General features: G+C 61.8%; 4 protein-coding genes across 4 annotated transcripts; all 4 read left to right on the top strand.

Annotated features, from left to right (window-relative positions):
• Positions 1-773: 773 nt before the first annotated feature.
• VTJ83DRAFT_36 (uncharacterized protein) lies at positions 774-2,566 on the top strand (the record flags this gene model as incomplete). The annotated part of the gene is made up of 3 exons (XM_071009995.1): positions 774-990; positions 1,108-1,935; positions 2,001-2,566. 3 exons carry the CDS (start codon positions 774-776, stop codon positions 2,564-2,566), a joined length of 1,611 nt encoding a protein of 536 aa, XP_070869389.1.
• Positions 2,567-4,145: 1,579 nt separating this feature from the next.
• On the top strand, positions 4,146-5,855 carry VTJ83DRAFT_35 (uncharacterized protein; the record flags this gene model as incomplete). Its single annotated transcript, XM_071009884.1, has 1 exon — positions 4,146-5,855. The coding sequence occupies one exon, from the start codon at positions 4,146-4,148 to the stop codon at positions 5,853-5,855; it is 1,710 nt and encodes a 569-aa protein (XP_070869388.1).
• Positions 5,856-6,744: 889 nt separating this feature from the next.
• On the top strand, positions 6,745-8,544 carry VTJ83DRAFT_34 (uncharacterized protein; the record flags this gene model as incomplete). Its single annotated transcript, XM_071009773.1, has 1 exon — positions 6,745-8,544. One exon carries the CDS (start codon positions 6,745-6,747, stop codon positions 8,542-8,544), a length of 1,800 nt encoding a protein of 599 aa, XP_070869387.1.
• Positions 8,545-9,431: 887 nt separating this feature from the next.
• On the top strand, positions 9,432-11,465 carry VTJ83DRAFT_33 (uncharacterized protein; the record flags this gene model as incomplete). Its single annotated transcript, XM_071009662.1, has 2 exons — positions 9,432-9,517; positions 9,620-11,465. The coding sequence occupies 2 exons, from the start codon at positions 9,432-9,434 to the stop codon at positions 11,463-11,465; spliced, it is 1,932 nt and encodes a 643-aa protein (XP_070869386.1).
• Positions 11,466-11,682: the final 217 nt, after the last annotated feature.

Here is an 11,682-nt window from a genome sequence, read left to right as displayed (position 1 = left end):
ACTGGACTCGGAAATGGTCGGACAGGTTAGGTCTTGGATCTCCCCTGGGCGCAGGCCAGCAACCAAACATCCTGATTCGGCCGGACCGGTGATGCACGGCAGTGGTGTCCCCACCCTTCATGGATGTTCTGGCCTAGACTCTCCATAGCTGCGGAACTCGTGATGGTCGCGTCTTGCCCCCAATCTCCCAGGTACACAGTACTGCCTAGTCGGTGATGCTGGCCAGGGCCCATCCCTCCGGACTCCTGTCGGCTTCGCAGCACACAGTACTAGTACATCTCCCACCGGGACAGAGTCCCATCAGGCCATCAGGGATGCACCTTTCGACTACCGACCCTGACGGAGGAGAGTGGGATAACAGAGTGGACTCGCTCGTGTGATGGTCTCCGCAAAGACAGCGGTGCTGGCCGGCGCGAAGCCCTCTGCTTCTCATCCGAACCTTGTCCACAACACCTGACTCGTGGCTCGACGGCTGCCCTTCCTCAACAGGATTCCCCAAGGTACTCGCGCCGCCATCCATACCTCGCGCATCCCTCTCTCGTCTGTCCGCAACGACCGTTGCGATGGTAACGGCGACACCCACACTCGTTGAGGAATTCTGACCCCAGTCATTCGTTTGGAGTGTGTTTACCGGGCAGTTCGACGCCGAGCCAGCCGAGCCATCCGGGGGAGATAGCAGCGCGCGGTGGTCCAAAAGAACGCGCCAGTCCCAACTTCTTGGCTCTTGGGCAACTGAAACTTTCCCCTGGATTCGGGTTTTCCGCACTCCAGCCATGCGCTCCTCGATTGCGAACGCGGCCGTGGCCGTCCTGGCCCTCGCCGGTCGCGCGTCCGCGGCCGGCGCCGACGAATGGAGGAAGCAATCCATCTACCAGGTCATGATTGACCGTTTTGCGCTCACGGACGGGTCGACAAGCAAAGAATGCGATGTGTCCCGCTTCTGCGGCGGGACGTGGAAAGGGCTCCAAAACAAGCTTGACTACATCCAAGGTGAGCCAAGCGTTCCTTGCTTCCTTGGAACAGTTTCAAAGCCACGCTTGCTCTCTCTCTCTCCCCCCCCCCCCCCCCCCCCTCCTCTCCTCCCCAGCGCTGACGCGACAAGAATAGACATGGGCTTCACGGCCATTCAGATCAGCCCCATCGTCAAGAACACCGAGGACCACACGGCCGTGGGCGACGCGTACCATGGCTACTGGGTCACGGACAACTACGCTCTCAACAGCCGGTTCGGCACCGAGCAGGACTTCACGGAGCTCGTGGCCGAGGTGCACAAGCGCGGCATGCTGCTGATGGTGGACGTGGTGGTCAACAACATGGCCCAGGGCTTTGACAACGTCATCCCGCCCAAGGTGGACTTCTCCAAGTTCAACCCCTTCAACGACGAAAAGTACTTCCACCCGTACTGCAACGTAACCCAGTGGGAAACCCCCGAGGACTACCAGAACTGCTGGCTCTACCCGTACGGCGTGGCGCTCGCGGATCTGGCGACGGAAAAGAAGGAGGTGGCCGACGAGCTCAACAAGTGGGTCAAGGAGCTGGTGGCCAACTACTCGATCGACGGCCTCCGCATCGACGCGGCCAAGCACGTCAACGACGAGTTCCTGGCGCCGTTTGTCAAGGCTTCGGGCGTGTTCGCGTGGGGCGAGGTGCTGTCGGGGGTCCAGAACGACATGTGCCGCTACCAGACGCTCGGCCTGCTTCCCGGGATGCCCAACTACCTCGAGTACTTTGCCATGGTCAGGGCCTTCAACGGCGATTCCCTCGAGGAGCTTTCCGAGATGCGCAGCCAGGCGGCGTCGGGCTGCAGCGACTCGACCCTGCTTGGCAGCTTCGCCGAGAACCACGACATGCCGCGCTTCGCCGCGCGCAACGACGACCCGGCGCTGGCCAAGAACGCCATGACGTACATCCTGCTCGGCGACGGGATTCCGACGGGTATGTTTTTTTGTTGGTTCTTCGTACATCTTGCATTGCCCACCGCTGACGGCAAACCCCTGCAGTCTACCAAGGCCAAGAGCAGCACTTTGACGGCGGCGACACGCCCTTCAACCGCGAAGCGCTCTGGACGTCCAAATACGACACGTCGGCCCCCCTCTACGTGCTCACCTCCAAGCTCAACAAGGTGCGCAGCAGCGCCATCCGGCTCTCCAACTCGACCTTTGTGACCGAACGCGCCGAAACCCTCTGGGTCGACGTCAACCACCTGTGCCTCAAAAAGGGGGACAACAACGCGACCGTCGTCTTTTGCATCACCAACGAGAGCAGCCAGGGCCGCAGCTACTCGACCGGCATCGGCGGGTTCGCCCCGGGCGAGGAGCTGGTGGAGGTGGTGCGGTGCCGCCACACCACCGCGGACGGGACCGGCAACGTCACCATGTATGTGGAACAGGGCGAGCCGCGCGTGTACGTGACGAAGGCCGTGCTCGAGGGGACGGGCGTGTGCGAGGAGACGAGCGAGGACAAGCTGGATAGCGGCGCGGGGAGGGCGATGGTACCAAGATCGTTTGGGACCGTGGTGCTGGGGGCGGTGATGGCGATGGTGTGGGTGGCGGTGGCGGGGTTGTGAGAAGGGGGGGAGGGAACTTTATTCACCGTAATGCCGTGGATGGCGTAACCACACCACCATCGGGTGCGGGTGCCGCTAGGGGCACCCCGTTCCATGGCTATGGGACGTTTATCAACACTCTACGCGGGACCGCCGGCGTCCGACCCAGGAGGGCCAGCTGCCATGGGCACGTCGACGGGCGCTGTGTCGTCCAGCTGGCAGCGTTTGGCTTACGATGCGTTACCGGCGCCGGGTCGTAGGTTTGAATCCTCCTGGGGGAAAAAACCCCCGAGGAGGGTTTTTCGTAGCTGAATCGCTTTGACATGTCAAGCCCGCGTAAGGGTGGGTGTCAAGTGAAACGGCGAGCTTTTTCTTTTTCTTTTTTGTGTATTTACTTTCCATGGATGGGTCTTTTGTTTTGGAGTTTCTACGGTTGGATCTTCAGCACTATTAGGGGTCCCTTACATAGCGTGAGTTAGATAATCTACCAGAAAGCTATAGTACCCAGATGCTTGCTTCGGGGCCTGTCAATTCATAATACCAGCCCACAGGTATACTGCCGCATGTCAGCAGCCTTGTGTAAACAAAGGGGTTGGTGCGCAGTAGGTGGTAGTTATTGGTCGACACTGTGGATTGCGGTTCTTGGGTCTGGAATGACGGGACCGGGACCCGGCTCCCTACAAGTATAGTACGCAGTAACTACCTAGGTAACTAGGTCGTTACAAGGTGGGTACCTAAGGTATTATGCTCAAGAGGCATGACCATAGGTAGGTAGGTAGCACTGTGCCAATCACCAATTCCCATCCCACTGTCTGGTCGCGCCAGGGCACCAATCGTTGATGTCGTTCCATCAGGTACAAAAATGACTCGGCCCTTGTTTGTTGTCGATTCAGGGAAAGGGGATTGGGAGATTGGGAGGTTGGGAGGTTTGGAGTTGGGGTAGGTGTCCATTGTTTTTGTCCTCGGCCCCCCCGCCCCGCGTCCCGTGCAGTCCCGTCCCGTGGGGTACCCACTCGCTGCATCGCAGGTGCCGTCCGTCCCAGCGCCCCCCGCCGGGCACAACCAGCCCCAAAACGGAGTGTGGGGAACCCTGGAAATGTGGGGACCCGGAATGGAACGTGGGGTCACCCGTTGAGGTTGGTCGCTCACGGCTCCTGGTTCACGAATTAACGCTACCCAAGGTCGGGTAACTCGGTCGCTAACGTCGTCGCCGGTGCTCCCTAAGCCAGCAAAGTCGCACCACCATGCCCTGATGACAAGCCGAGGCACCCTTGAGATCTGTGCTCCTTGACACGGGGTAGGCATCCGGCCCCGCTTGCTTCTCGGGAACAGCATGGCCGCGGACGCCGAATGCCAGCCGTGATAGTGAACCACCGACGCCTTTTCTCCCATTCCCATGTCTCACACGACACCCACCTCTGCCACTTTGCCGAGCTTGCTGCCGACCTCGAGGAAGCTCAGATATTGAACATCGTTTCCCAGCCTCAGCCTTCATCCATTGTTTCCCTCTCCCCCCCCCCCCCCTTTTCGTTCCATCTCGGCTCTCCAACGCCCTTTGGCCCCGGACTGAAGCCTCCCCGCCCCCCTCCCTGCCTCGACAATGGCCGCCCCCGCCCACACCGAGCCCGTCATCATCGTCGGCGGCGGCCTTGCCGGCCTCGTCGCCGCCTTCGAGCTGACTCAGCAGAACGTCCGCGTCCTCATTGTCGACCAGGAGAATGAGGCCAATCTCGGCGGCCAGGCCTTCTGGTCCCTGGGCGGCATCTTTTGCGTCAACTCGGCCGAGCAGCGCCGCCTAGGCATCAAGGACTCGCGCGAGCTGGCCATGCGCGACTGGTTCGGCTCGGCCCGCTTCGACCGCGAAGAGGACTACTGGCCGCGCAAGTGGGCCGAGGCCTTTGTCAACTTTGCGACCGACGAGATGGAGGCCTACGTCAAGGCCCGCGGCATCGGCTTCCTCGCCAACGTCGGGTGGGCCGAGCGGGGCGACGGCCGCGCCGAAGGCCACGGCAACTCGGTGCCTCGCTTCCACCTCACCTGGGGCACCGGCCCCGAGGTCGTCCGCGTCTTTGCCGAGCCCGTCCGCGCCGCCGAGAAGAAGGGCCTCGTCGAGTTCAAGTTTCGCCACATGGTGGACGAGATCATCGTCGACGACGCGGGCCGCGCCGTCGGCGTCAAGGGCCGCGTGCTGGAGCCCGACGACGCCCCGCGCGGCGTCAAGTCGTCGCGCAACGTCGTCGGCGAGTTTGAGCTTCGCGGCGCCGCGGTGCTCGTCTCGTCCGGCGGCATCGGAGGCAACGTCGACAAGGTGAAGCAGTGCTGGCCCGTCGACCGCCTCGGGCCCAAGGTGCCCCAAAACTTTGTCATCGGCGTGCCCGCCCACGTCGACGGCCGCATGATCGACATCGCCGAGGAGGCCGGCGCTCACGTCATCAACCGCGACCGCATGTGGCACTACACCGAGGGGCTGCAAAACTGGGACCCCATCTGGCCCGAGCACGGCATCCGCATCCTGCCGGCGCCCTCGTCGCTCTGGCTCGACGCCACCGGGAAGCGCCTGCCGCCGTTCCTGTTCCCCGGCACCGACACGCTCGCCACCCTCCAGCACATCTGCAGCACCGGCTACGACTACACGTGGTTCATCACGGACCAGACCATCGTGGCCCGCGAGTTCGCCCTGTCCGGCTCGGAGCAGAACCCCGACATCACGGGCAAGTCCCTCTGGCAGTTCCTCATGCAGCGCGTCTTCAGCTCCAAGGGCACGCAGGCCGTGCAGAACTTTGTCAGCAAGGGCGCCGACTTCGTCGTGCGCGACAACCTCGAGGACCTCGTGGCGGGCATGAACGAGCTGGTCGCCAACGTCCCGGGCGCCCCGCGCCTCGACCCGGCCGCCGTCCGCAAGGTGGTCGAGGCCCGCGACGGGCAGTTCGACAACCCCTACTCCAAGGACGCCCAGGCCATGCTGATCCACAGCGCGCGCAACTACTGGCCCGACAAGCGGGCGCGCGTCGCCGTGCCGCACCGCCTGCTGGATGTCAAGAACCACGGGCCGCTGATGGCCGTCAGGCTGAACCTGCTGACGCGAAAGACGCTGGGCGGCATCGAGACGAACCTGGACGGCAACGTGATGCGGGGGGATGGCACGCCGTTCCCGGGGCTGTACGCGGCCGGGGAGGCGGCCGGGTTCGGCGGCGGCGGCGTGCACGGATACAGCGCCCTGGAGGGCACGTTCCTCGGCGGGTGCATCTTTTCCGGGAGGGCTGCGGGGAGGGCGATGGCGCGGGAGGTGCTGCACAAGAGCACCGAGTAAACGGTTCCGGCGGGTCGTGTCCACGTCTACGTAGCGGTGTCTGGAGTTGCTGGGTTCGGGTCGGTCGCTTGTCATCTTGGTAGCGTGCTGTCTGTGTAGTTAGTATTCATTGTTTGGCATGGGAGAATAATAGTTTTTTTTTTTTTCCTTTTATTTTGGAGGTCACACTCGAAGTTTTCTTTTTCCTTGGTTTCTTTTTCTTGAATTATGCTCTGTAACTGGAATCGTTTTCATCTAGCTGTCGTTGCCGTGAGCCAGCACCATGCTCCGCCAGGTTCTCGATACGTGTGACAGCAAAAACGGATCCGCTGCGTAAACAGAAGAGGACCGGGCTCATAACTGTGACAGCAAAAACGGATCCGCTGATGCTGCCATCAGCTAGTGCACCATATATACCTGCTACTGCAACAATACGAGATAACAATTCACGGCTCCTCCACCCCGACCTCTCGGTGTTCGACTTGTCAATTCATCGTCAACTCTTCGCTCGTTGAATCATTCATCCCCTGAGCCTATGAATCGATTCCGAATCCGGGAGTCCGTGAGACTTGAGAACGCGCGGCCGCTCGAGCCTCTCGACGACTTCATGCCATACCAGGCGGTCTGAGCTAGGAAGAGGCCACAAAGATCACGAGTTACGCAGGGCAAGAGGGTCTAAGCGAAGATGACGAAAACGAAGCTTGGATCACTACCATTGGGTATATGTATTACATCTCCTTCTCCCTGGAAGCATCGCCGGCTTTTTCCCATCCACGAGGCTCTCTCTCTCTCTCGGTGTCTCTTGGAAAGCATGGACAGCCAAGAGACCATTGACTCACATGAGCATTGACACAAGTATTATCCAACCATCCCACACACACACACACACACACACAGACAAACGCACATCATGCGTCACAAAAGACACCTTAGACAACGACACGTCGGCACAGCATCAACCCATCTGATACCAAGCCCTCGGGGCTTGAGTGCGCGGGGAAATCAATCCCTGACGACATCGATCCACGACGAGATGGATTCGTCGAGCCACCAGAACACCATGATCTCAAAGAAGGGCCAGCACGAGGGACGGGCCCTCCCGGTGTCGGCCAGGCTCGTCATCTGCGTCATGTGCCTCGCCGTCGCCCCGTCGTTCGCCCAGGACGACGCTGGCGTCACCACCGTTACCGTGACGGTGACTGACGCGGCCGCCGCGACCGCGCCCCCTTCTCTGCCCACGGTCTGGTTCGTCGGGGGCAACCTTGCCACGCAGGCGGCGCCGTACGGGCTGCCTTCCGAGGACTTCCTTCGCGCTGCCGTCGTCAAGTCGGACATTGGCAACCGCTTCTCCATCCCAGGCTACGACATCTGCCCGGGGGATGATGGTGGTGGTGGTGACGTGTTCAGCCAGGTCGACGGATGGGACCTCAAGGTGAACCTCGCGCGCGATGTTCCCCTGGCCGGATCAACCTCGCTCGACCTGACCCAGGACATGTGGATCACGGCAGCGACCCTGTCCATGACGCCGTCGCCCTGGCTCAACGTGCGCAACTTCAACGGCTCCATCTGGCGCGTGTCGGCCGTCGTGTTCCCCGATGGAATTCCGGAAGACCGCCTGAGCCTGCTCTACCAGGGCGACGGGACCTGCGACGATGCCTTGTCCTTGGAATGCATCGAGCAGCTGCAGGCTGGCTGTTCGGCCGCCGCGTCGAACCGTGGCGCGTGGGGCGACGTTCAAGTCCCGGATTCCTGCAAGGACTATTTCAGCGGGACCAACGGGACCAGCTATGGTGACGTGTTCCCCCCGCCGGGCTTGATCCACCCTTGGTCGCCCTTTTATCGCCGGCGAGAGCTAACCATCATCGCAGAGATCAACCCCATCGGCCAGTACTCCTTCCTACCATCCGGCCAATCCCCCTTCTTCGCCGCCGGCCTCTACCCGTCGTCGATATCCGGCAACGAAACGGCCGTCGACATTGTCAAGCGCCGCGCGTGGCCCGTGGTGATCACCTGGGTTCGCCTCGACGGTGCGGGCGTTGCCATGGACGCGCGAAGCTGGGTCGCGTGCCCCCGCGCCGTCGACGACTCCTCCAAGCGCGTCAAGCCCACGAGCCCCGCCACCAAAACCGCCCCTGGCCGCTACACAAGGGTCATGTACGGGGCCGCCGCGGGGGCCTTGATTGCGTACTTGATCAGCCTTGCGGTGGCGCGCGAGAACAAGGAGCCTTCGGGCAGAGGCGTGGCGTCCAGGAGGCACTGGCTCGCGTCGTGGGTCGATCGTTGGTCCGCGTCGTGGGCGGAGAGCCTGGCGGGCCATCTCCTGCGGAAGGGGGTCGATGCGGCGATCCGGAAGGCCCGGCAGAAGAGACGGCTCGAAGAGGAAACGGAGCGCCGGTCGAGGCGGCGGGCCCATTCCCAGAAGCGCGTCCACTGGTGGGACCAGCAAGACGATTCGGACGAGGATTGGGACGCGCCGACACCGGTGTCTGAGGAGGCGGACCGGGAGTACCCTGATCCGCCCATTTCCGTCCCGTCTTCTCTCCCCGTTACGCCTGCGTCGTCCGTGGATCCCCACGTCAACCAGAAGCTCGAGGACATTCGTTCGATGCTTGTTGTTCTCGTGAAGGACGGGCCAGCGGGCGGGGAGGGGCGTCACTTGGAAGGCAGAGATGCTGCGAATGTCGCAGGGAAGGTAAGCAGAAATGTGTGATAACGGGGCTGCTTGCAAGGGGTGCGAGGAGAAAGAGGGAAAAGAAAACGAAGAGAACAATGAAACCAGACAAGAAAAAGAAACCAAAAAAAAAAGACAGAGGAGAGGTACTACATTCTTTTAGCTAGCTGCCGTTACTCAAGATCATAGAATACCTCTGTAGGTCAATACGTACCTTAGGTAGACTGGAATGTCTGCTCGTCTTGCAAACCCGTGCCGCTGAACTTGAACCTGTCAACGCTGCCTCTGGATGTCCAGAGCGGAAGCAGACAGACCGCGAATGCCTTCAATAGGTAGGTAGGCGGTTTCCATAGGAGCCTGGATGAACTTGCAGGGCTGCCATAGTATAAAATCAAACCGAGATGGTAGCGTCAACATACACATTACTATAAGTGCGTCAGGTTCCGTCCATGCATCCACCCCCATGCATCCGCCCGATACGTAACTGTGTCGTACGGGTACATACATGTCATTTCGTTGTAGACATCTAGATACCTAGGTACCTTTTAAGGATACTAGTAGGTACCTACCTACCTACCTAGGTATGTAGATGCCGTAGTGTAAGGTAAATTGGCCGTAATCCCTACTGAGAGGTAGGTAGGTATATACCAGTTACTACTACACGGTATTATAAGGCGCCTCCGCAGCAGAAACGCAGCGGGCCGTCAGGGTGCCCCAGCGCATGCAATGCAAGGTGCAGCGGCTCACGGCCCAATCCGGGCCAATGCGCAAGTCGGGTGCCCCGCAGCTGGAGAGCCCCACTTGTGCACCGTGCTGCCGTCCAGTGCCGCCAACGTTGGAACATTTTATTTTTTTTCTGGACTTCCATTGATGGCGAATGCAAAAGCCACCGCCAGAGAAGCAACTCCGCAACACCCAGCGCAAAGATGCACTCCATCATTCGCCCCAATGCCTGGGTGGCTCTCAAGCTGCCTTCGGGGAACACCAAGGTTCTCCAGGTGACCCCCAACACGTGAGTCCTTCCTTGGGGCTGCTCCCATCTGCGCCATGATGCGCCTTTGCGCCGCCGAGCCCGTCGGTGCAATCTTGCAACAGCCTGTTGACAACCGACCAGAACGATATCCCTAGGAAAGTACGGCTCCTTCCCGACGAACCTCATTCTCGGCCGCCCGTACCACGTCACCTTTGAGCTCCAGGACAAGCGCCCCGACGAGAGCTTCTCACGCCTCCACATCGTCCCGGCCGACGAGCTCTACGCCGAGGTTTTCGCAGAGGAAGAGGCGGCAGATTGCGTCGCACCGGCCGCGTCCGGCAGCGGCAACGGCCACGATACGGTAATCTCGGCCGCCGGGGGCGATGAGTACAGCTTGGTGGACGACAAGGGCAACGTGGTGGCGCGATCCGATCGCGCAGTGCTGGACGAGAGCGCGCGGCAGAGGCTGACGCAGGATGAGATCGAGGAGCTCAAGCGCGAGGGCAACAATGCCGGCAAGGACGTCATCGCCAAGCTGCTGCTCTCGCACACGGCCCTCGACCAGAAGACGAGCTTCAGCTTGGCCAAGTACAAGCTGCTCAAGACGAAAAAGTACATTCGCCGCTTCCAGGTGCTGCCGCTCGACGTGGCGACCTTTGCGCAGTGGCAGCTGGACGAACGGGATGCGAGCAAGATCCTGGACATGCGCGCCGAGATGATCGGCCTGGTCGGCTGCTGGGCCAATGTGCACTTTGGCGGCCATGACGTCTTCCTGCCGGACCCCAACGCCTCTCCCGGCCAGGGGGCCCAGGCGTGCCCACCGGTGGACGAGAAGCTGCTGCGTGGAAGGTGGCTTGTGGTGGACGACACGTGCGGGCTATTGGTTGCTGCCATGGCTGAGCGAATGGGCGTGCTGCACGAGCAGGGCTCGGAGGAGGGAGAGGGAGAAGAGAGCAAGGCCCCGAGCCAACAACTGCCCGTTGTCACCAAGGCGGAGACGCAAGCACCGACACCAGCAGCAGCAGCAGCAGCAGCAGCGGCAGCAACAACAACAACCACAACATCAACCGCACAAAAAGACGGCGACACCGAGATGACAGACGCCGCCGGCGAGCCCGCACCGCAACCCTCCGACGCTCAGCCGAAGGCGAAAAAGCCACGACCCTCGGATTTCATGATCCCCTACTCCCAGACCAACACCATCACCGTCCTTCACAGCAGCAGCCAGCCCAACCTCTCCTTCCTCAACTACTGGGGCTTCGACATCGCCTCTCCCAACCACCCGCCTCACCCCCTTCTCAACCACCTCCTCACCCTGAGCTGGCTCCAGCTCCTCCAGCCCGAGCTCGACTCGTCCTACGCGACCCCGCCCCCGACCGCTTCCCCCGAGACGCTGGCGTCGTGGAAGCCCAGCCGGCGGGGCAACTTCCACCGCAAGCGCCGCCGGTTCGCGCGCACGCGCTACGTGGTCGACAGCACGCGCGCCGGCGGCTTCTCGGGCCTCGTGTGCGCGAGCACCATGGACCCCATCAGCATCCTGCGGCACACGCTCCCCCTCCTCGCGGGCGGCGCGCCCGTGGCCATCTACTCGCCCACCATCGAGCCCCTGGCGGCGCTGGCCGACTGCTTCAGCGTGCCGCGCCGCACGGCGTGGGTCGGCGGAGGGGCGCCCGAGATCGAGGGCCTCTCCAACGAGGAGCTCGAGCGGTGGCCGGGCAACGAGCGGTTCCCGCTCAACCCGACGCTGCTGCAGGGGGTGTCGATCCAGACGAGCCGGGCGAGGAGGTGGCAGGTGCTGCCGGGGAGGACACATCCGCTCATGACGGAGCGCGGCGGGGCGGAGGGCTTCGTGTTTACCGCGTGGAGGGCCAAGCCGGCGGAGGGCAAGGTGGCGGCCAAGGGCAAGTTTAAAAGGAGAAAGGTTGAGCCGGCGGCGGGGAAGCCCCAGGACGCAACGCCGGGGGTGGAGACGCCGGCCTCGGGGTGACGAAGCCTCTGTCTGCGAGGTGGCCTACCGGCTTCAACGGACATAACGTCGGCGTTGGACGGACCCTCACGCACGCACAACCTTCCCGATAGAGACCATAATAGATGACCTACAGGGCGCGGCCCACCATCGCCAACACCACGGCCGCAACGTGAAAACGACAGCCCGGAGCGAGCCGAGCAAGTCATGGTGTTATTTTCTTTCTGGCGTCTAAGAA

The sequence above is a fragment of the Remersonia thermophila genome, chromosome 1 (genome assembly GCF_042764415.1).
Source record: "Remersonia thermophila strain ATCC 22073 chromosome 1, whole genome shotgun sequence".
Taxonomy (NCBI): Eukaryota; Fungi; Ascomycota; class Sordariomycetes; order Sordariales; family Chaetomiaceae; genus Remersonia; species Remersonia thermophila.
This window is presented reverse-complemented; position numbering and strand designations above follow the sequence as displayed.